This window comes from Rana temporaria, chromosome 3 (genome assembly GCF_905171775.1).
Source record: "Rana temporaria chromosome 3, aRanTem1.1, whole genome shotgun sequence".
Lineage (NCBI taxonomy): Eukaryota > Metazoa > Chordata > Amphibia > Anura > Ranidae > Rana > Rana temporaria.
The window spans coordinates 216,810,898-216,837,108 of record NC_053491.1 but is presented as its reverse complement, the minus strand read 5'-3'; the positions used below and the strand labels follow the sequence as shown (position 1 = coordinate 216,837,108).

At 38.1% G+C, this 26,211-nt stretch overlaps 1 protein-coding gene across 1 annotated transcript in view; it reads left to right on the top strand.

Moving 5' to 3' along the window:
* Positions 1-26,211, top strand: part of CFAP54 (cilia and flagella associated protein 54) — a 533,435-nt gene that overhangs the window by 323,065 nt on the left and 184,159 nt on the right. Inside the window, exons 38-41 of the mRNA XM_040344233.1 lie at positions 3,164-3,387; positions 6,166-6,259; positions 7,166-7,274; positions 22,834-22,986. Of these exons, the coding sequence (XP_040200167.1) occupies positions 3,164-3,387; positions 6,166-6,259; positions 7,166-7,274; positions 22,834-22,986 (580 nt within the window). The remainder of the gene's footprint in view (positions 1-3,163; positions 3,388-6,165; positions 6,260-7,165; positions 7,275-22,833; positions 22,987-26,211) is intronic.

Here is a 26,211-nt window from a genome sequence, read left to right as displayed (position 1 = left end):
CCATTTGCGAAAAATTGCTCCAACAGTTGTCGCCTTCTCACCAAGCTTCTTGCTGATGGACTTGTAGCCCATTCCATCCTTGTGCAGATCCTCTTGTCCTGACGTCTTTTGACAGCTCTTTGATCTTGCCCATGATGGGGAGTTTGAATGGAAAAAAAATTCTGTGGACAGGTGCCTTTTATACACATAACGAGTTGTCATTAGGAGCACCTTCTTAAATTGACAGGACTAATCTGTGTACCGCCTGAGCACATACTGTAGCCAGTCTCTGAAAGCCAGAATTATTGTTGGTTAGTAGGGGATGAAAAACGTATTATACTCATTGAACTACAACTCAATTTATATTGTGTTTTTTTCTGCATTTTTGGTTAATATTCTGTCTTTATCATTTAAAATACACCTATAATGAAAATTATAGACCCTTCATTTCTTTGTAAGTGGGCAAACTTACAAGATCTGCAGGGGTATCAAATATATTTTTTCCCCACTGTATATGCATAATTATGTTAAAGTGTTACTAAACCCAGGACCCTACATTCACTATATCTGGTATCCCACAGTACATAGAACATCTAAATTCAATTGATTTAGTAAATATAAACTGCTAAATACCTTTTCTCATCAGCAGTATATAGCAGTCTTGTGACTTCTATCAGTTTCCGGCTGAGTACTGGTTAAAGCATGTAGGAGAAGTTTTCATTCTGTCTTTTGAAGCTGCATGACTAATTGATCCTCTGTCTGGACAGTTTTGAATGGCCCTGTGCTGATCACTTGCACCCCCCCCCACCTCCTCCCCAATACACAACCAGCTGAGCATGTGCATAGTGCCCCCAAGACTATGTACTATCAGAAGATGGATTGGAGATTGTGGAAGAAGGGAAGGATCAGAGAAGATGGCATCAAACAACCTTTTTACACAATGCTGGTATTAACCCCTTGGGTTCCACAGCGAGTATAACAAGCATGCTTTACCTGCATATATAGATGGATTTTACTGTTGTGGGTTTAGTAACGCTTTTAAGTTCTTTTTAGAAAACAAGTTTAAAGAGAATTTATGTTTATGTACGAATGTATGAAGTGCTCATAAATTGGCCATTTTTCAGTCTGTACAAGTTGTACAAATACTCTTTTTAAAATGTGTGCAGTTCCCAGTTCACATTAAGGTAATTTAAAGTATATCTTTACCCATTTTTATTTTATTTTTTTGTTTGGTTATGGAAACCTCACTTACAAAAAGATATTGATGAGAGAGAACAAGTCCAGAGACGAGCAACAAAACTTATGAACGATCTGAGGGATAAATCATATCAGATCATATCAGAAGAGACTTCCAGAGCTTAATATGTACAGAACACCAAGACATGACCTCAAACTAGTAGGAGAAAAGTTCAAAACTAATCTTAGAAAGTATTATTTTATCGAAAGCGTAGTTGATGCTTGGAAAATAATTCAAGCAGAAGTAGTAAGTTGATTCAGACATGCTTGGGATAGATGTGGCTCTATACTCACAATAAAAACAAGACATAAAAAAAAAAATTGAAACGGACTCGATGGACCACTTGGTCTTTTTCTGACATCAGTCTTCTATGTTTCTATGTAAGGCCGGTCATAGACAGTTAGAATCTTGGCCGGTTTCAGCAGAAATCCGCCGAGATATGAACCATGTGTGGGTAGACTGAATGTACCCAGTTGATCAATCGATAAACTTGGTTACATCCAGCATGCTGGATTCGCTTGTGATAACCACCGGAGAAAACTATTGCTCGGCAGGAGGGATTCCCCTGTCAGCATTGTTTGTGTTGATGGGGGAATCATGCAAATTTCTTTCCTGCAACCCATGGTCGTCGCCTGCCTAAGGTAAGGGTTAAAAACACTGTCAGGTTTTACTGAAATCCAGGTCTTTGTTTTAAAAAAAGTGTAAGAAATTTATAGTGTGGGCTGAGAAGGAGATGCCATATCATATCGTGTTCTCATTGGCATCATCCCAAATTGAATGGAAGAGAGAAAGGTCATGGGTAAAAGGGGTGGGACTTTACATATGCCTTTAAGAACACATCACACAATGCATATAGATTATAAAGGTTCTTTAATAAGTTTATACAAATAAAATATGCCTAATAGCATACAACCATGCAGTTAATACTTTACAGTATAGAGTACATATCGTGAGAGCAAAGAGGTATATGTTTAATGAGAGCTTGGTCTGGTCGTCGCAGAACTACCACTTCCTCAGGACCATTCAGGCATGTATATTATGTAACTCTTAACTTTAGTGAGACTATGTAGCTCCTACAGGCCTCATAAAAATATAAGAAAAGCTTGACATGGGTCTCCAGATCGGGATAGCGCCTACCAGCCCATGGTAATAGCCCGCCACATCCAGATCTGCAGTACCAGGTATAATATATGTGGCATCAGAATATGGGACCAGTAATCCTGAACACACACAAGGCAGCAGACAGTTATTAATCTGCATATATAGTCAGTAATGCTAATGCTCCCAAAGTGGTCAGGGCCCTGTATCCAGGTGTCTCTCATGAATCACTCCATTAGCAACCAGAGTCCATATTAAACAGATACATCATTCCCTGCCCTACCCTGAACCAAAAAAGATAAAAGTTTTGGCTATAGATACACTTTATTGAGTCAAAAATGTCATTTATACATCAGGTATTTAAAAATTATTATCTTTTCAAAAATACAGATGTGTACAGTATATCAATATAGACAAAATACAATTTAGAACAAATACCCAGTTACATCAGTATAAAATCATTGAATATTGGATAAACAGCTCTTTGCTGGTAAATGTCATGATTCTGCTTCAAGCAACAAATAACATCCAGTGCTAAAGCTCCCCCACCATAAAATTAGCTAGAGACCTGCCCCTCCAACTGCAGCTGTCCAAGGGGCAGACATAAGGGAACAGAAGTAATAAGCAACCGTTTAAAATTTACAGGAGAAATAAAGGTGATATTTTTTTTATGTATAAAAGTCAAGGATGTACCTTATATATGTGAATTGTGCTGCTGCAGTAATATATACATTTTAGCAACTTTATTTTTGCAAATGAGAAATGTGGTATGTTATTTTATTATATATTATTTTCTTGGCAAAATGATTTCTTTATAACTAACATGCAATGTGCAATGTGTATTCCTAGGTTGTTGATGAGAATGAAAAATTCAGTGTCCCCAGCTGCATGGGTGGCATTGCTGACGAAGAAGGTGGATCAAATCTTACTTTTGAATATCCGCTTGATGATGTCACAGTAATTGATATGCGCTGGACATGTGATCTGGTTCTAAAAGCTATAGAAGTTTTATATCACATGAAAAGATGGAAAGCACTGGTTCATGTAGCAATTCAGTTCAATACACTGACTCAGTAAGTCTCCCTGCATTTGAAAAACAAATAAATCTAAGATGTCTAAAATTTGGAAGCGTTTTTTTTTTTTAATTCACATGAATATTATCTTGGGAATTTAAAGATGAGTTTTCTTGACATGGACCACCATCCTGAATTACAGCATGGTGCTTAAAAATAAATTACAGGCAAGATGCTAAATACACTGTTGAGATTATACAGTATATTATATAAAACCTACCATACCTGCTTAAAACTTAGCAATTCTGTTCAACCAGTTACACATTATTATCCAGGCACCACGGGTTTGTTTAGGGCACCCCTATCCTGCTGATTAAACTAGGAGATTACTGATGGAGCAACAATACAATTGTGATATAATCCCAGTGAATTAGATTGCTGTCCCTTTCTTCCCTCGTCCTATTAATTAACTAAAAAAAAAAATTGGCAGGTAAATAAAAAATATTTCATATCTTCCATGCATCCAACAGATGGAGTTTTTTTTTTAAATCATTAAGCTGTGCTAAAAGAAGTCCCTTGTTTAAAGAACTCCAATGATTTACAGAAATTCAGGCGGCTCAGTCTGAGGTTTTTACAGACAAGACTCAATTCACAAAGCTGAACAAAGATAAGGATCTTTATTTTCAGCCAGGAGATGGTATTTTTAAAATCTCATTGGACCCGGTAAAAATAACTTTCACTTTTTGAAAATAAGTATCCCTTTTCTTATGTGTTAGCTTTGTGAATTGAGCCTAATGGGAGCTGTAGAAAAAAACGCTGTGCATTCTGCTTTTCTTTGTTTTCTCTGGGAGCCCTCTGACGTGGATTATAACAAATATTTACCTATTGAAAAACACATACAAAACAACAGCTTACAAATGTATAGGCCTAAAGAAAATAAAAATTGTACCTAAAACCATTATAGTTCCTCTGTTTAATAATGTTAATGAAAACATGCTAGTGTTGTGTGTGTGTGTGTGTGTGTGTATATATATATATATATATATATATATTTACATATATTTATATATGTGATATCCATGTGGAGTTCAGGTAAAACTTACAAAATACTTTATCAAGCTGGGCTTGATAAGAACTATGTGTGTTCTAAGACTGAGAACTGAGTGATCAAAGACTACTGATTGCTCAGTTCTCAGTCTTCAGAGAGCGGAGAGCCGGTTACTGCCAGTCCAGGCACTTGAATGGATCCCGAACCTGGACTAGCTGAATGTTGCCAGCCAACAGCAGGCTTTAGCCCACGTGCAGGACGAATTGCATTCCTGTAATCCATATAAGTAGGGTGAAAAAATCTTTGGATATACTTCCCCTTTAAATGTGTGTTCCTCTGAATGTATTTTCCCAACAACAGATTAATTGCAGATTTAAAAAAATAAAGTAAATTACCACTTTGATTTTTTTTTCTTATAGCTCACTTGTTTCAGGTCTGGTGGTTTAGGATTCTGTTCTAATAACAAAATCTAAATGGTTTCAGAATTTTTCACATTTCTTGTTACGTACTTGGGTAATCATCATCTGCCTTAACACATTGCATGAAATCATAGTAATTGATTTAAAAGGGCTGAGTTAAGAGTATGACAATAAATACTTGGGTATTTTCCCAATGATCATTTGTAATGGGGATGCCACTAGTAAAGTAAAATGTCTGAAACATTACATGACAAGCTCAGCTAAGTGTTAAAAACTACTACTAACCATTTAGTTTCATTGTTCAACAGCTTTTTATAGATAACTGCCAACTAATTTTCATACTGGGACATCAAAGTGAGTGTCACTAAACAGTATTTGGCCATATTATCATAGTGCCATAACTGTAGACTTCTTTCAGGAACAAGCCAGACCAAGTGGTTACCCAACATTTTCTCCTGTTTTTTTAAAACTACCTCCAAGACAGTTTATATATGAAAATGTTAAAGTACATCTAAAGCAGGGATCCTCAAACTGCAGCCCTCCAGCTGTTGTAGAACTAAACATCCCATGAGGCATTGTAACACACTGACATTCACAGACATGACTAGGCATGATGGGAATTGTAGTTCCTGAACAACTGGAGGGCCGTAGTTTGAAGACCCATGATCTAAAGGCTATTGCACGACAGTCTAAACAAGTACCAAATCAAGTTATTATGTAATGCCCTCATTAAGTCATTTGTGTCTCACACTCCCCCACCCAGACCCTGCAGCTCACAGTGGGAGGTTTTCAGAAAAAGAGGCAGTTTTGTCAATCCAGAAAAGTTGGCAGGACCAAGCTTGGTCAGGTGCTGATTGATAGGCGTCATGCTTTTGAATCATCAGTAACAGTGCAACATTGTTTTCATCCCACTTTAGTGCAAGTAGTCACAGCCTACACCAGAGTAATAAAGCAACTCTAAATTCAAGATCAGTGTAGCATCGTCCAATAGGGGCAAAACTGGTAAAAACTGTTGTTCCTACCTCATTTTTGGAAGAAGTGACAGTTTATAAATATCATTTTATGTGCCCTTTCATGACCCCATATTCTAACAATGGTTGCAGAAATTTCAATTGTAGGCAGGATGGGTGTGCTCATGGCTTTATTAGCTTCCAAATGATCATAAAATGTAAGGTTACCTGCTTGGAATTTATCGGAACAAATAATTTTTATGTATTATTTTGGCTTATGTAGCGCCAATTGATGATGATTTCTGTGAAAATGTAACATGCTAAATTAAATTGACTGGTGCATAAATTCATAAAGGTTGTTCAGAAACTTGTAAATATGAAGTATGTGTAAGATTTTAACATACTTTTCTCTGTATGATAGTGAAAGATTTACAGAGCAAGTAACCCCACTGTTGGTTCATGCACAGAGAATGTTATCTGCCATCCACACACCACTGGGCAATAGTGATGACAAGGTTAGTCTCTGTTAATATTTACGTTACTATGGATTTAAATATATTTATGTTTCCCAGTAAAATATTTTTTTCTGTGAAAAAAGAAAAGGTTTGTATCCACTAAGTTGGGTTTTTAAGTGCATGTTCATTATTATCCAAGTTTTTGTAGTCCTCCTTAACACAATCTACCCCCGAAAAGGAGGATGTCCTTTGTGATCGTGTGCCAGTCTTACTTATGTTTATTCATCATAACTATCTGTGTTCTGTTTGGTTAAAATCTGCCCAACTGCACCTTAAAAAAATAGGCTGATGTCCCATTCTAAACCTAGCTACAACTTGGAATCATTATAGACGTGTGTGGATGGGCAATTTGTCAACTACGTGTTTACAGGTAAATCAGAAATGTATTGGTAATATTTTTGTGCCCTCACAAAGATAGGCTCAATTTTTTTATTAGGTGTTTTAAATGTTTAATACTTGTGTATATATATATTGCATTTTGTTTACACAACTGTTGTGTATATACAATATATATAACCCTTTCAATATGCAATATTTGTTTATTTCATTTGGATCATGCTAATTATTCTCATTTACTACACGCAAAGCTGTGTCATGAAATATAACTAGATTTTTGTTTGAGTTTTTGATAGAATGATACCAATAACCTTTATTTTTTGCTCAAAGTAAAAAGAAATTACTACATAACACAATAATTTTGAAAGATCTTTTGGTGAAAGATAAAATGTTGTTATGATATTTTTGCTAAATGACAAGATAAACATCAGCTTGCCTCCCCCACACTGGATTAGCTGTAAAGTCACATTGCTATTATGCTATTTCAAGAACATGCACACTATAAATTGAATAAAAAGATTTGTTAACATAAGCTTTCAGCTGTATTCTTTTCTGTGTTGATTTTTTTAGATGCATTGCAGGAATTATATAGGAAAACAGCTTCATGTTGGCACAGTGTGTAATAAAGTGAGGAGTCCTGGAGCAGATATTGATCGGAAGGGACACATTGGTCATTCAGGTCAGGGCTATATTACATCTGTTAACTTGACATACATTTGTATCCTAGGCAAATAAACAATCACAATGTTCTTTATCTCCATCATCCCTAATGTATGCAGAAACACACTATTCTACTTTTCATCTCTCACACAGGACTTTGGTAGTTAATGCATCTTTTAAACTTTTTGTAGAAAGGAAAACTACTGCTTGTACACATTTAAGTGCTCCTCAGTGTATTTCTCTCTTTTTTTTCTGTCTTTCTCTCTCTCTCTCAACAAAAAAAGTGTATATGTGTGTGTGTGTGTAGATAGAGATATATATATATATATATATATATATATATATATATATATATATATATATATATATATATATATATATATATATATATATATATATATAATTATATCTATCTATATATATATATATATATATATATATATATATATATATATATATATAGTAAACCCCTCAAATATTTGTAAATATTTTATTATATCTTTTCATGTGACAACACTGAAGAAATTACACTTTGCTACAATGTAAATTAGTGAGTGTACAGCTTGCATAACAGTGTAAATTTGTTGTCCCTCCAAAATTACTCAACACACAGCCATTAATGTGTCAACCGCTGGCAACAAAAGTGAGTACACCCAAGTGAAAATGTCCAAATTGGGACCAAAGTGTCAATATTTTGTGTGGCCACCATTATTTTCCAGCACTGCCTTAACCCTCTTGGGCAGATCTTCACAGGTTGCCACTGGAGTCCTCTTCCACTCCTTCATGATGACATCACAGAGCTGGAGGATGTTAGAGACCTTGCACTCCTCCACCTTCCATTTGAGTATGGCCGACAGATGCTCAGTAGGGTTTAGGTCTGAAGATATGCTTGACCAGTCCATCACCTTTACCCTTAATTTCTGTAGCAAGGCAGTGGTCACCTTGGAGGTGTGTTTGGGGTTGTTATCATGTTAGAATACTAGCCTGTGGCCCAGTTTCCGAAGGGAGGGGACCATGCCCTGCTTCAGTATGTCACAGTACATGTTGGCATTCATGGTTCCCTCAATGAACTGTAGCTCCCCAGTGCCAGCAGCACTCATGCAGCCCCAGACCATGACACTCCCACCACCATGTTTGACTGTAGGCAAGACACACTTGTCTTTGTACTCCTCACCTGGTTACCACCACACACGCTTGACACCATCTGAACAAAATATGTTTATCTTGGTCTCATCAGACCAGAGGACATGGTTCTAGTAATCCATGTCCTTAGTCTGCTTGTCTTCTGCAAACTGTTTACGGGCTTTCTTGTAAATCATCTTTAGAAGAGGTTTTCTTCTGGGATGACCAATTCGATGCAGTGTGCAGCGTATGGTCTGAGCACTGACAGGCTGACCCCCCACCCCTTCAACTTCTGCAGCAATGCTGGCAGCACTCATATGTCTATTTCCCAAAGACAACCTCTGGATATGATGCTGAGCATATGCACTCAACTTCTTTGGTCGACCATGGCGAAGCCTGTTCTGAGTGGAACCTGTCCTTTTAAACCGCTGTATAGTCTTGGCTACCATGCTGCAGCTCAGTTTGTCTTCTCTAAATCGTTAATTTACTTGGCAACTCAAAGTTTTAGCTTCCTCTATACATTTTCTATAGGATTAAGGTCTGGAGACTGGCTAGGCCACTCCATGATCTTAATGTGCTTCTGCTTGAGCCACTGCTTTGTTGCCTTGTTGGTATGTTTTGGGTCATTGTCATGCTGAAAGACCCATCCATGGCCCATCTTCAGTGTTCTGGCTGAGGGAAGAAGATTCTCATCCAAGATTTTAAAATACATGGCCCAGTACATTGGCCCCCTCAATGCAGTAAAGTCCGTCTGTACCTTTAGCAGAGAAATGGCCCCAAAGCATAATGTTTCCACCTACATGCTTGACTATAGGGATGGTGTTCTTAGGGTCATAGTTAGCATTTTTTATCCTCAAAATATGGCGAGTCGCTCGTAGATGTATTGAACCGCAGATCTGCTGGACATGTGAGTTTTTATTGTGTTTTTATTATTAAATACGTTCCAATTACGGGATTATGCGATGTGCCTCCCTCTCTTTTGTTTTACTACTAACCTCTGAGCGACACATCTGATGCTACTGGGAGGCTAGGAAGAGATACACAGGAGAATTCACAAACTCTGCGTTCGTTGGAGATATGCCCACTATCATTGTCCTCTGAGTGAGTGCATTGCTGTGTGATTTTTTTTCTACCTCAGTATTGTTCTCACAGTATTACGCCATATATCCCTTTGTTGTTTTTTCCATATGCAAATCTGGTGCTGAGTCCTTTAGCCACATACCAGCCTCTTGTATTATCTACTGAATATACACCTGAGGATTTTTTGGGCTGTTTGTGCAACAGCTGTGAGGTGAGCTGCTAAGAGACACAAGAGGTGTTTGCACTGAAGCTATCTCTCCTCTCAACACTTGTGCCTGGTTTTGGGATCACCATCTAGAGACTTTTTGTTCATTATATATTATTTAGTGCGTTTTCTTGCCAAATCACATATTTATTGTGTCACCATTTCACCATGTTTGATTTATGTCACTTGGTTCCTGTATTTTGTTTTTATGTTTGCTGAAGAATTTTTGATGTTTCTGGATCACATATTGCTTCTATTGAGAGGTTTACCTATTGCCTTTATTGTGTAGTTTACACTTTCACTTAAGTTACACATTCAGTGTGCTTATCAGTCACACTGTCCTTTTTTGTTCTTTGAGTTACGCAGCGCAGACACCACCACTTATTCATCCAGATACAACTTTATTTCACTAAAGCCAAGGGGACAATCCAAAAAGTAGCCAGGGCGTTTTGGAGATCCCAGAGCACCCCCTCGATCAGGGTGTGATTAACAACAATATGAATAGACTAGAAGTGAACTGGACCTTTAATGCCATTTTTTCATTGTGATTGCAGGCACAGGCCTTGTCAGCAGCTTGTTTTTTCCTGCCAATTTACTTCTAGACCAATCGCATTGTAGCCAATCAAGCCCCAATGAAGGGAGCAGTCTTAGTCCAGTTGCATCTTAGCAGTGGTTTGGTGCTTCAATTACAATTTTTGCTATTTTTGTTTTACATCCTCGGCATACAGATCTCTCTTTACCTATATAGCCAGTGGTGAAGTTTAATCTTTGAAATAAAAGGTTTAATAATAAATAGTGCAGCGCTAAACAATCAAAGTGGTGTGACTAATGAAGTGACCACAAAATACTAAATAAAAAACAGATACGTGTGGGATAATGAAGCCCACAAATAAATCAAGTGATACAAGAGTCCATATGTAATGAACACATGGTGTGGAAAATTCTTCAAAGAGACACCACTGGATGCTGGATGGCTGGTTGTCTGAAGAAATCAGGATTACTTCACACAAAGGAAAGATGAGGTACTCTTACCATGTGAGGTGGACTCATCTGTTATACAACAGTGGGTCAGATGCGCTTGTGGTCTCAAATGACCTAAATTAATTTTGCAGGGTCGCGTGAGTTAGCCAGCCGGTCACGATGACATCTGTATTGAGGATCCTGAAGGCTGAGGTGATGAGCCACTGGACTTTCTGCTGCAGAATGGATATGGACCAATTCGTGTAGACTCCTAAAAATGCAAACAAAAGAGCTCTCCAAGTGGTGCAGGTCATAAAAACCACTTAAGGTTTATTGAAGTAAAAAAATGGTCATACAGAAAGAAAATGACATGAAAAAGGATAAAAGTGATCACATAAGATAAAAATAAAAGCAGTATGGGGTGCAATGATGCAAAAAAATTATGCGTTTCGGCTAAAACAGCCGTCAACAGGGGCATATTAAATCTAAAATAAAAGGTTTGCATGCTTGTCTTTATATACCCTCAATGTTCCTTTTTGACCCCTATGATGAGGAAATTTAGCACAACAAATTCACAAATGCAAGGAAAGAAAACTGTACTCAATCACAGCATCAAATTCCAGTCATCAAGGAACACTTGGACTCAGCCTTGACCTCCTTAAGCCACTCCAGTAACGATTATGATAAGCACAAGCCGGCACTCCAGAACACCTATGAGTTAGGCCCAGAGTGTCTGAAAAACATCAGCGTACCTGTTGAGCTGTTTTATAGCCATTTGATGTAAAAAAAAGCATACCACGAATCTGAAAATTCATGTAGACCCACTCTGAAAAGATCATCCATAAAATGACAACTCCTTAAATAGTGAAAATTGCTGCAGTGACTGCAGCAATTGAAATACTTAGACAGTTAATGGACAAAGTTAACTAGTAAAGGGAAGAACAATCATGATGGTAGTTACAATAATAAATACGAAAAAACAATAAATAAAAACAATAGCAAATATAACATCATACATTCACTATATCTAGTGAAGGGGGAAAACTCATATATTTTTCTTCAAATCGGCTCAAGAAATGCCCTCACTGGGGAGAGAATAATCCTTACTAAATTCACCAAGTACGGTATAAATTGTTAACTTGGTGCATGGTTTAAGTGGCTGTCAATTGTGATGTGTTAAAGCTATGGCTTTCTCAATAGCAGTGCATCTTCCTTTTCTGTCCCTTGCATCAAGTTAACAGAGAAAATAATAGTTAACCAATACATAAGATTCTTAATTAGCATCTTTTCAATATAGCCCTCTTATAAAATAAGCTGTTTATATATAGTACATTTGTAAGCAAAAGGTATACAATTAAAAGTTCTTGGATCAAACGAATCCACATTATTTTTTATTTCAAAAATCACATTTATCAAAGACAGATTTTTTTAATCTACACAAAATATATGGAACTACATCTAGTAGTCACATTCAACAGAACTTGTTCTGTAATGTTGAAGACTTTCCGTAGCTTATCCAAGCCACTTTTTCAGCCATAATTAGTGTCAGGAAAATTTCCCTAGCATTTATATTCACACAGGTAGCACTGACACCTTGATCCAATCACCATGAAAATGCAGTTATTATTGTGAAAAAACAGTATGGGAGATGTGAAAATTGTGGAACCACCCAATTCTAGTTAATAATGTCATCCTTGGTGTCAGGAAGGCTTAATTGGAGTTAATCCCTTGATGTACAGAGCTGAAGGCGTGAACTGTTGTAAAAACTACAGGGTAGAGATGTTAAAATGGCATTATATGGGAAAGACAGATAGGGGTTAATTTAATAAAACTGGAAAATACAGCTCTGCATAGAAACCAATCGGCGTCCAGGTTTTTTGTTAGAAGCTGATTGGTTACTGTGTACAGCTGTACTAGATTCCAGTTTTAGTAAATCATCTACATGATGTCCAAGGTTTCTACCCATGTTTAATGATGGTTTCTCCAGTACGATGTAGAGTGTCTCTTTCACACTTCTTGCGAATTTGTTGTTCCCTCTGTCCAAGATGTTCACCTGACTGTCCTCATAACAAGACCCCTTTCCTTAAAGTGTAGGAAAACTTCTCAGTCTTTGGCTGTAGAATTCATCCTCCAATGTTGGGCCATTCTTTTGTTGTGAGATTACTTTGTCTCCTCAATGTACAGGTCTTTGTATTCCTCCCTACACTGTGCTGCAAATACCCACTTGTGTTTGGGTGTTGGCACTCTTGGATGTACAAGCTTCAGTCTCTATACTTTTCTGGAGTAGGACATATTTGTTAAAGATCTTTCCAACCCTCTAGACACATATGGGATAACTATATACCTCTGTGTGTTCTGTTTCTCCCCTCTGCTGGATGGTGCTATGTTTTTGCTTGACTTTGTGGGTGTTTTATTAAAAGGCCAGTGTGAGAGGCCACAATCTTTCAAAGCACTCCAGGAGTGACTTTGGCCATAGACTCTGTGTTTGTTGTTACATTTCAACCCATTTCAATCTTTCAAAGTTTTAATAACCCCTAGTTTGTGTTACAGTGAGTGGTGGAATTCAATAATACAGATGTTGGTCTGTGTCGGTGGGTTTACTGTAGACCTCAATGCTCAAGTTCACTGCCCACTGTGACATGTAACACAGTTCAAAAAGGGTAATGTGTTATTTTATACCTCTTCCTATGCAAACGTAATGTTTAAAGGAATTTTCTCTTAGTTTAGTAAATGAGGTGAAGCTCTGCTTACTCCAATCATCTAATTATGTGCAAGCAAACATACAGGTGAAAATTTTGAAAAATTTGAATATCGTGAAAAAGTTAATTTATTTCACTAATACAACTTAAAAGGGGAAAATAATATATGAGATAGACTCATTACATGAAAAGCAAGACAGTTCAAGCCGTGATTTGTCATAAGTGTGATGATTATGGCTAACGGCTCATAAAAACCCCAAATCCACAATCTCAGAAAATTAGAATATTGTGAAAAGGTGCAATATTTTAGATTCACAGTGTCACACTCTAATCAGCTAATTAAGCCATAACACCTGCAAAGGGTTCCTGAGCCTTTAAATGGTCTCTCAGTCTGGTTCAGTAGGAATCACAATCATGGAAAAGACTGCTGACCTGACAGTTGTGCAGAAAACCATCATTGACACCCTCCATAAGGAGGGAAAGCCTCGAAATGTAATTGCAAAAGAAGTTGGATGTTCCCAAAGTGCTAGAAAGCTATGTGGAAGGGAAAAGTGTGGAAGAAAAGGGTACACAGCAGGGGTGACCGTAGCCTGGAGAGGATTGTCAGGAAAAGGCCATTCAAAAGTGTTGGGAACTTTCACAAGGGCTGGAGTCAGTGCATTAACCCCCCTGGCGGTATTCCCGAGTCTGACTCGGGGTGAGATTTTCATACCAAAAGCGGTAACCCCGAGTCAGACTCGGGCTTGCCTCGCTGCAGCAGCAGACAAAGTTACTTACCTTGTCCCTGGATCCAGCGATGCCACCGCGCTGTGTGAGCGAGCGGGACCTCGCTCGATTCACACAGTGTCCTCCTGTGCCGCCGATCTCCGTTCCCTGCGACGTTACGACGCACGGGAGCGGAGAACGGCGCCAAATTCAAAAACGTAAACAAACACATTACATACAGTATACTGTAATCTTATAGATTACAGTACTGTATGTAAAAATTACACACCCCCTTGTCCCTAGTGGTCTGCCCAGTGCCCTACATGTTCTTTTATATAATAAAAACTGTTCTTTCTCCCTGCAAACTGTAGATTGTCCATAGCAACCAAAAGTGTCCCTTTATGTCAAAAATGGTTTTAGATCAGCTAGAAAACAGCGATAATAAATTATAATCACTTGCAGAATTGTGCGACAGCGATTTGTGGGGAAATTCGTCATACAAAAAAAATAATAATGACAGCAACAATTCTGCAACTGAGCAAATTTCAGTGATTTTGAGTTGATTACATTTATTGAATAATTTTTATTATAATTATATTATTATTTGTTATAATTATTTATAATTATTTATTATATTATAATTTTGTTTTTTAAAAAAAAACATACCCGGGATGCCTACAAGACTCTTGTTTGGTCAGATTTAAGTGAGTTATTCCTAAAAATTACAGACCTACAGTATAAAACGCCAAATTTCCTTGCAAAATAATTGTATCGTTTTTGGTACGTAATTTCAGACAGAATCATACCGCCAGGGAGGTTAAGAAAAACAGACCTGGTCTGTGCTCAGTGGTCCAAAGTCCTCTTTTCTGATGAGAGCAAATTTTGCATCTCATTTGGAAACCAAAGACACAGAGTATGGAGGAAGAATGGAGAGGCACACACTGCAAGATGCTTGAAGTCCAGTGTAAGTTTTCACAGTCTGTGTTGATTTGGGGAACCATCTGCTGATGTTGGTCCACTGTGATTCATTAAGTCAAGGGTCAACACAGCCGTCTACCATGGGATTTTGGATCACTTCATGCTTCCTTTCACAGACGAGCTCTATGGGGATGCTGACTTAATTTTCCAGCAGGACTTGGCACCTGCCCACACTGCCAAAAGCACCAAAACCTGGTTCAATGACCATGGGATTACTGTGCGTGATTGGCCAGCAAACTTGCCTGACCTGAACCCCATACAGAATCTTTGGGGCATTGCCAAGAGAAAGATGAGAGACATGAGACCAAACAATGCAATGGTCTTCCATAAAACCTCAGCAGTGCCACAGGCTGATAGATTCCATGCCACGCCGCATTGAGGCAGTAATTGCTGCAAAAGGGGCCCAAACCAAGTACTGAGTACATATGCATGCTTATACCTTTCAGAGGTATGATATTGTTCTATGTACAATCCTTGTTTTATTGTTTTATTGATTGCATGTAATATTCTAATTATTTGAGATTGTGGATTTGGGGTTTTCATGAGCTGTAAGCCATAAATAAATGAACTTTTGCACGATATTAACATTTTTCTAGTTTCACTTGTACTGGTTTTTTTTTCTAATTTTCCTTGCTTGTGATTTGGTATTTTTCGCAAAGTGAATTTTCACCACATTCACTAACCTAAGGAAACGTTCCCTTGCAGAGTGAATGGTCTATTTGACTTTAGTGAATTTAGTGAATCAACCAAAACACTAATGGATTTTTTCATCGGATATCCGATGAAGCTGACTTTCATCAGTCTTGCCTACACACCATCAGTCAAAAATCCGAGCGTGTCCAAACGCGGTGACGTACAACACTACGACGAGCCGAAAAAAATGAACTTCAATGCTTCCGAGCATGCGTCGACCTGATTCTGAGCATGTGTGGATTTTTGACCGATGGAGTTCCATACAGACGATTGGATGTTTCTATCGTTTTTTTTATCCATAGGAAAAATAAAAAAAAATGTTTTTTACACCGTTGGAAATAAAACCAATGGGGCCCACACACGATCGTTTTTTCCGATGAAAACAGTCCATCGGTCGGTTTTCAGCGGACAAACCGATCGTGTGTACAGGGCTTAAAAGATTGTATTTCTGATGTTCTAATTTTAACCCACTGTTACTCAATACAAGTACATTTAAGATTTAATATCTCACATATATGGTTTAAATAAGAGTTCCTTTGACCAGAAGTGAAAGCTTTAACATAATAAGCATTTATTAGAGAATGATATTAGTCTATCTAATACACCGCATACATTTACAGTCTTAAGCAAGGGAGTAAATATTAGCTTCAAATACAAAGTATGTACATCACGCTACAAATATCAAACATAAAATCATAATAAAGCAAGTACCGTATTTATCGGCGTATACCGCGCACTTTTTTGCCCTGAAAATCAGGGCAAAATCGTGGGTGCGCGGTATACGCCGATACCCGCTTTCCCGCGCCGAGTTTTGAATACTGCGCCGACATATACCGAGCGCAGTACACTCTGGTATAGTCGGCCAGTCTCGGCTCCTTCCGCACTCACGTCCTGGACGTACAGGACGTGAGCGCGAGTGTTGCCGAGCCTGCCCGACAATACACGAGTGTACTGCGCTCGGTATATGTCGGAGCAGTATTCAAAACTCGGCGCGGGAAACGAGCGGGGAGGACGCCGCAGACTGGACCGGACCCGAAGAAGAGGACACCCGAAACCCGCAGACGGACCCCGGTCCCGACGAAGAGGACACCCAAAGCCGCAGACGGACGCTGGACCCGACGAGGCCGCCGATGGACGCCGCGCAAGACACCAAAACTGTAAGTACAAAAAAAACTATTTTTCCACAGGATTGGGGGCCACTTTAGGGGTGCGCGGTATATGTGGGAGCACGTTATACCGCGATAAATACGGTATATTGTAAGTGCTGGGAGATGGTTTCTTATAATTTACCTCAAATGATGATTTCCTGGGCCCAGGTCTTCAACTCTCCTACCTATTGATCGAGGCTCCTTCTTTTATATCCCCTTTCCTATTGACTTAAACATGTTACCTATGATTGGCTACGGTTAGCCCCCCCCCTTGGGCGGGTCTCTCCCAAATATGGGCAATATCCTCCTACATGAGTTTAGTGATAATAAGATTTGAAGATAAATTAAACCTAAGATCGTTACCTTCCCTTTAATGGGGTACTTGGCTTTTTATGGAAGAGTACAGCCAATCAAGGCGTCTCCGTATAGTCTACAGATTCCAGCTGTGATTTCTGGCTTGTTTGTATATCAAGAAGGTATAGGAGACTGACCGTCTCCGTGGCACCTTGTCACCCAGCATTCATGCATATCAAACGGAGAGTGTTAAATAGATATTTTCAGGCCCTAAACTGTCAGCCCAGTTAACCCTACAGAAAGCATCTCCTACACACTACACATTTCTTATCCTAAATATATATATATATATATATATGTATATATATATATATATATATATATGTGTATACTATGTACAATTATTCCCAGTTGCTAATGGCGATTAGACATAAAACTTCTCATAAGGCAACACCACATATCATCCACATACCTGAACCAAAGAGTTGGTGTTGATCCCCTGAAACAGTTCAAGTCTCTCTTCTCTACTCCCCCCATGTTCAGGTGAATTAGAGTAGGAGATAAAGGTGTTCACATGACACAGCCATATTTTTGTCTTCAGAAATTATCCTTGTACTTGACATAGGTGGTGATAGACACAGGCCCAGCTAAGAACATACTTGTTCTGTGTGGATGTAAATGCTGGGGTATTTGCTTGACACTCATTAGAACTGAAGAAGTATATTGGATAAGCTATGAAATTTCTTCAAAATTAGAGAACAAGTCCAATTGAATTTGATTAAACTACTATTAGACAAACGATGACCCGAATCAATGAGAACAATTGGAACTACAGTGAACTAGCTTGTTACTGATTTGTTACTGATTTGTCATCTGCATTGCTATTAGCATAAATACTGGTCTGATCCCTTTATTATGTTGAACTCAAGGGACATTGCAGCTTTCTTTATCTCAAACTGTTACATTTGATTGTTTAACTAGTTTGTTACTGTGCAAATAAGATTTTTTTTTAATTCTTCACTACAAAATTATTTTATACAACCAGCTGTGTTTAGCCACACACAAGTTATTTATTTTTTGTCCAAAGACAAGAAATAATGAGGAATAACATTATCAACACAGCATAAAATTCAACTTTTAAAGCTGCCCAAGATAATGTATCATCATATTATAATACAAAGAAATGATTTAAATATAAAAAGCGTTATTACAAAAATGGTGATTAAAAGAAACAAAATTAAATACATATTTAAAATGGTGGACACATTTTCCACAGCACACTCCAAAAACTTTGGGCCAGATTCACAGATAACTCCGGCGGCGTAACGTATCGTGTTTACGTTACACCGCCGCAAGTTTTCAGCGCCTTTTCACCAAGCACTTGCGTGTAAACTTACGGCGGTGTATCGTAAAGACGTCCGGCGCAAGCCCGCCTAATTCAAATAGGGCGTGTACCATTTAAATTAGGCGCGCTCCCGCGCCGGACGTACTGCGTATGCTCCGTTTTGAAATTCCCGCCGTGCTTTGCGCGAAGTGACGTCATTTTTTTGAACGGCGACGTGCGTAACGTACTTCCGTATACCCGGACGTCTTACGCAAAAAAAAAAAAAAATTTGAAATTCGACCCGGGAACGACAGCCATACTTTAACATGGCTCATCTAAAGTTAAGCCATGTTAAACCAGGCTTAACTTTGCGACGGGAAAAAATTACTAGCGACGACGTAACGAACGCAAAAACCATCGTGGATCGCCGTAAAAGCTCATTTGCATACCCGACGCAGGAAAACCACACGAACTCCACCCAGCGGCGGCCAAAGTATTGCAGCCTAAGATCCGACGGCGTACGAAGCCGTACGCCTGTCAGATCTTAGGGCTATCTATGCGTAACTGATTCTATGAATCAGTCGCATAGATACTCTGAGATAGGATGGCGTATCAGGAGATACGCCGTCGTATCTCTTCTGTGAATCTGGCCCTTTATTTCTGGGCTTTGTTGGTAGCTATTTACTTAAATATATGTGAAAAATTGAAAAGTGAAAATTAGCTGTTGTCCTGCACAGATTATGATGATAAGTGCATTTAGTGTTTCATAGAACCTGTATCCACTGTAATTTATACAGGCATTCAGGTCAGTGATGTAAACAAGGTTATTAAAAGCAGTATTAGTAGTATTTTAAAAAATATATTTATTGTCAGCCTAGGGTCACACTGACGGCGGGTTAGAAATGTTATGTAATCCATCTCATGTAAAAAAAAAAAAAGAAATTTGCACAAGTTCAGCTGAACTCGATTACATACCCGCATGTCAGTCCGACTTCAGGAGCAATTTCAGAGACATCTGTGCAGGTTCATGCACAGATGTCTATACAAATCTCACCCTGAAGTCACCAAAAGTAGTAGTAGTAGTAATGCACTCTACAAATGCAGCCCTAACCTTCACAGCAGGTATATTAGCAGAAGATAACCATGTGCCAGAGGTTTACAATGCCCAGTCTGCCGAAAACCAGAAGTTTCAAAACTAAATACAAATCTATCCCATGCACTGGAAAGCACCCTACTAAATAATCCACATGCCTACTTCATGTACTGAGGTAACATTTCTGCCTTGCTAGCATGATCAGCTAGGTATCACTTCATTACTGGTGTCTAGCTGGTAGTGCTAGATACTGCAACAAGTTGGCAAAGGAGTGACACAGTAGGACCTAACAATTTGGTCTTAAAACCCATACCCCATCAACCCCTGGTAAGTATTTAGGTTTTGAAAGTTTTAGTTAGTTTAGTTTTTGGAAAGCCTTTTAAGGTGCACTTATTTGTACTATTAAAAACTTGTGTTTATACAGGAAATTATATTAAAAAAAAAGAATTATTTACTTAAATATTTGTTAAAGCGGAGTTCCACCTAAAAATGGAACTTCCTCTTAATCCACTCCTTGCCCCCTTACATGCCACATTTGGCATTTTTTTTTTTGGGGGGGGGGGGAGTGGGGGCTTCAGGAGCAGTGGGACTTCCTGTCCCACTTCCTCCTTCCGCCGAGGGGCTGGAAAGGCGAATAGCTCAATGGTCTTATTGCAGCCCCTCCCTGTAGGCGAGCGCCTGTCCAATCGGACGGCACCGCGCCGCTCGCGCATGCGCAGTGGGTGCCCGGCCGTGAAGCTGAAAGCTGTCACTGCCGGGTGCCCACACTAGGAATGAAGACGCCGGCCGGCGGGGGGGGGGGGGCGCGAGGAGCGGAGCCCTGGCCGGCGCGTTGCTGGAACCGTGGAGCAGGTAAGTGTATTTTTATTAAAAGCCAGCAGCTACACTTTTTGTAGCTGCTGACTTTTAATAAACTTAAACAGGCTGGAACACCCCTTTAAGTGATCTCCCACATAAGGCATATCCTACAATAAGCAAGTACAAAATGACCCAAGCAAAGGACTTATGTGAATACACAATATATATAGAGTTCCTCACAAAAGTGAGTACACCCCTCACATTTATGTAAATATATTATTCTATCTTTTCATGTGACAACACTGAAGAAATTACACTTTACTACAATGTAAAGTAGTGAGTGTACAGCTTGTATAACTGTAAATTTGCTGTCCCCTTAAAATAACTCAACACAGCCATTAATGTCTAAACTGCTGGCAACAAAAGTGAGTACACCCCTAAGTGAAAATGTCCAAATTGAGACAATTTTTTCTCCCCAGTGTCATGTGACTCATTAGTGTTACAAGATCTCAGGTGTGAATGTGGAGCAGGTGTGTTAAATTTGGTGTTATCGCTCTCACTCTCTCATATTAGTCACTGATCTGATAATGCTGATCTGGTAAGGAGACAACTTTATCATTTGGTGGTGGAACTTGCATGCTGAAGATGGTGGATGGACTTTGTGAATAAGCTCATAGTTGCAAGCACTGGTGGACTTTCTAATTCATGAACTCTTCTATTTAGCATGATTCTATTTTCTACTTATTTATGCTCTACTGTGTTTATATTATACAGGAGAATCGCTGCTTTTATTTATCATTTATAACTTGTATCAATATTGTGGTTTGTATTTGTACCTAGCACAGTTTTTCCATACCTTTTTTACATAGTGGTGGGAGTGTCATGGTCTGGGGCTGCATGCGTGCTGCCAGCACTAAAGAGCTAGAGATCATTGAGGCAACCATGAATGCCAACATGTACTGTGACATGCTGAAGCAGAGCATGATCCCCTCCCATTCAGAGACTGGGCCACAGGGCAGTATTCCAACATGATAACGAACCCAAACACACCTCCAAGATGACCACTGCCTTGCTAAAGAAGTTGAGGGTAAATGTGATGGACTGTCTCCCGACCTAAACCCTATTGAGGATCTGTTAGGCATCCTCAAACGGAAGGTGGAGGAGCGCAAGGTCTCTAACATCCACCAGCTCTGTGATGTTATTATGAAGGAGTGAAAGAGGACTCCAGTGGCAACCTGTGAAGCTCTGGTGAACGCTATGCCCAAGGGAGTTAAGGCAGTGCTGGAAAATAATGGTGGCCACACAAAATATTGACATTTTGGGTCCCAATTTGGAAATTTTGTACACTCACTAATTTACATTGAAGCAAAGTGTCATCTCTTCAGTGTTGTGACATGAAAAGACATAATAAAATATTTACTAAAATGTGAGGGGTGTACTCACTCATCGATCTCTCTATATATATATATATATATATATATATATATATATATATATATATATATATATATATATATATATATATATATACACACTCTTCAAGAATTTGTTTTAACAGGAGATTATAAAGAAATACACTCTATTAAGGATGTCTATCTTGTTTGCCAGGAATTTGTGCAGGGCTCAAAATAGTTGTATGGTTGTCAAAATCCACTGGAAAGCATAGCATGTGCATGAAAATTTGCTTGTTGTTAGTCTGATTGCTAGGATTCTCATTTTTATGACCAAGCTTTGGCTTAAACTGTTTCTGTAATAGCATCTAAATGGTATTTTAGAATAACTTGATTACAATAAATGAAAATATGTAATTGTATCAGCGGTTTGTAAATGCTCTAATAAAAGCCAAGCTGCAAGTGTCTTTTGTTCAGCCTTGGCACAGAATACTTCTAGTAGAGCACTGTAATCAGAAATTGGAAATGCGATGTTATTGCAGTCACTATTTGTGAATTTTTCCAAAAAGGATGCATACAGTAAAAAAAAAAAATGACAAGGGGCTCTATCCCTTACAATACATTTCTATACATATACTTTAAGCAGTAGAGTGTCTTGGTACATTGCAACTTTGCATAGTTTTCTATTTTTACTGGAATGTACCAATAAAGTTTTTTTTTTTACCAATAAAATGTGTGCACCTAACTGATATTTGACATAGGTACGGCTTTGACTTTATTGTACTCCAATCTTAAGTGACAATTTTTGTGGATACATTACTAAGGTCACCCACCCAGAAGTAAAAGTGCTCATGGAATACACTGTTTATGAGCAGGCAAGTTACTTTGTTGGTTTTCACCCACAGTGGAAATTCTGAGCTCATTGATTAAAAATGAAGACGATGTATAAAGGGGACACATCTTGTTGCTGCACAGATTACTCAGAGTGAGAGGTGTACATTCCAATTATTGTGAATAACCCGTCTAACCAATTAAGTCATTATTTTTAGTAAAAGGCTACAAAACAAACAATTTGTGTTCCCTTGCAGATGGTAGACAACTTAAGACACCTTTATGTGTCCCACTGGATGTGATGGACACATTTTCTTGCTTCCGTGATAGTCTTCAGGAATCAAAATATTCAAGCAGAGCACTTAAACACAGCAGAAAACTACTGATGTTATTTCTTGCTTCCAGCCAAGGTAAAATGAGTCAAACCTTTGCTTTTATTTGAAACGCTTTTGAAATAGTTATAACTGCAACACACTAATGGTTGCTCATATTTGAAAGTTTGTTTGCTTACATGGTAAACTTTACTTTAAAGGAAACGATACAGTATTTATCATGAGAAAACAGCAAATTTGTATTTTAAGGTTTGCACAAAAGTAATTTTTATGTAACTTTTACTTTTGTTTTTCTTTAACATTTAACTTTTTTAGTCTGCTTAGCTTTAGTGGGGACATTTAAAAAAAAACTTAACTGTGGATTCCTTCCATATGAATATAAAAGAGTGCAGTCAGCATCTTTTCACAATGACTGCTAAGGGAAAGGCAAAAACAGAATTAGCTACATAAAGATTTTACGGAGTTCCATAAAACTGTATTGGGTCCGATTAGACCTATGAACTTGTTTTTAATAAGAGGAGAGAAATTGTAAGAGACCAGCACTGTACAAGAATGGATAATTTAAAAATTATCCCCACCAGGTATTGAATGCAAATCTGAAATGCACCAGCATTAATCCTTGTATAGCTGTGGTCATGGAGATCTAAAACCTGGTGTTCTCCATTATGCCAGCCCTGACCTGTTCATATATCTCCCACTTGCCTAGAGCTGAACGCACGTGATTGAAATAAATAAAACTTCAATGTGCAGCGCAAACAGAAGAAAATAGATATTAACTGGTCAAGGTACATCTGGATATACCCAATGTGGAAAAACACAGTATACATTGATCAATATACACTATGGGAGTTATTTACGAAAGGCAAATCCACTTTACACCACCAGTGCAAACTACAAGTGCAAACTGCACTTGAAATTGCACTGAAAGTGTACTTGGAAGTGCAGTCGCTGTAGATCCAAGGGGGACAGGCAAGGAAAATTAAAAACGGCATTTTAGCTTGCACATGATTGGATGATAAAATCAGAGATTTCCCTCATTTCAGATTTTCCCCTCAGATTTACAGCGACTGCACTTCCAAGTGCACTTTTAGTGAAATTTCAAGTGCACTTTGTACTTGTAGTGCAAAGTGGAATTGCCTTTTGGAAATAACCCCCTTATATATGTGCTTTTAGTCATAGCACTCATGAAACAATAATTAATTATTTGTGCAAATTTTCTTAAATACATACATATGATAGTAAACATCCAAGTGCATCAATTAGAACCAATTATTATTGTACAATAAAATTATATAAATGGAAACAAGAATAAAAGTCCACGTGCAAAATTCATGTAAAGGAATCCCATTTTTCACATCCAGATTGCTCCCCAAGAGCCGATTGTTTACAACAGTTTAGGCTTCCAGATCGTACATGCAAGCAATAAATAAACCTCCTATGGTGCAGTATCAATGGTTAAAGGCGATTTATTGAATAAAATTGCACTTCACTTCAGAGGTAAAAACAGCGTTGTGTCATTACAAGCAAGATAATGCCACATCCAAAATGGCCAATGTTTGGTGCATGCGTGGTGATGTATGCCCTCCTAACGTGTTTCATCATGCATGACGTCATCAGGGGTTCAGGCTGCACGTCCGTCATCACGCCTTTATATAGGGAAGCTGTGAAAGGAAGATTGTCACCCCCCCCCCCCCACATTATTATGCAGGTTGTTGCCAGGACACCAACAGAAGCCATCCCACCTTTATACATCAATAAAGATCATAATTTACAGACGTTTTAACTAACAATGCTGGACTAATCTATTCAATGCTCCCTAGAGGACAAAAATATGTAGTCATCAAATATATAGTCATTCATAACTTACAATGCCAGGTTGAACCAGTCAAAGACCCTAGTGGACAAAAGATGTAAGACCATTCTTAGATATACTTTGGCCCCCTGGAGGTAAAAAAGATGTATACATACTTAATAACTTAGAAAAATATAATACAAATCCCCAGAGAATATAACAATGTGCTTCATGGTCTTAACAAAAAATATCTCAGGTGCTAAAAAATTACCATAAATGTGGGTTCCTCACATCAAATATAATGATAAATAATAAAGCATGTGTTGCGCTGCTGAAGTATCATGTATGATCATCATATATGATGAAACGCATTGGGAGCAGCCAGGGCATACGTCACTGCGCATGTATGCAGAACATCGGCCCTTTTGGATGTGGGCATTATCTTGCTTGTAATGACACAACGCTGTTTTTACCTCTGAAATGGAGTAAGTGCAATTTTATTCAATAAATCCCTTTTAACCATTGATACTGCACCATTGGAGGTTTATTTTTTTCTTCTTGCATGTACGATCTGGAGGATTTAACTTTGTAAACAATCGGCTCTTGGGGAGCAATCTGGAAGTAACCAATGTGGAGGATTTGAATATCATCCGTTGTGATGTGTGGGTAAATTTGAATGAGATTGGACCCAAATAAAGTAGTTTATGGCCACTCTAAATGCTGTTTATGTTTAATAAAATAGTTTTAATTTGCTATACTTTTATATAATGTTAATTCAAAGTCAAATATATCCATAATGTATTAATGCCCAAATTAGTTTTTTTAACAAAATTATTATTTATAATAAAAAATTAAATAAAAAAAATACTAGTTTATATGTTTTTAGCAGAAGGGTCGATTTACTAAAACTGGGGAGTGCAAAATCTGGTGCAGCTCTACATAGAAACCAATCAGCTTAATAGAAAAAGCTGAAGTTAGAAGTTTTATTGGCTGCCATGCACAGCTGCATCAGATTTTACACCCTCCAGTTTTAGTAAATCAACTACTTTGTGTCCCTGCAAGATTAAAGAAATCAATTTGCCCTAGTTTATATGACAAAGTATACAATTCGTGTTTTTATTCTCTCTGTAGTTTTAAATATATAATTTAAATGTGCACAAAGTGCAGAATATGTCCTTTTCGTACCTAGTTTTATAAATGTCCCACTTTTTTGCACATGCAAATTTATGTTACAGTGTTTCAGGCTAAGAAAATATTTAGCAAGATGGTGATGCTGAGACCTGTAGTCACTGAGCTCTCACTTTAATATAGGTCACTCATAACATTTATAGTTCTTTTCATGGTAACAGAAGGATTTAAGTGTTTTTCTATAATATAGCATTTCTAGAAGACTGCAAGAGGTAACAGCCTCAACAAAACAAGAAAAAAACCTGGGGACTATAAATTAACAGTTTACAAAGCCGCACTACAAAAAATATTCCTTTTGTGGGTATATATGTGGCAGAGCAGTA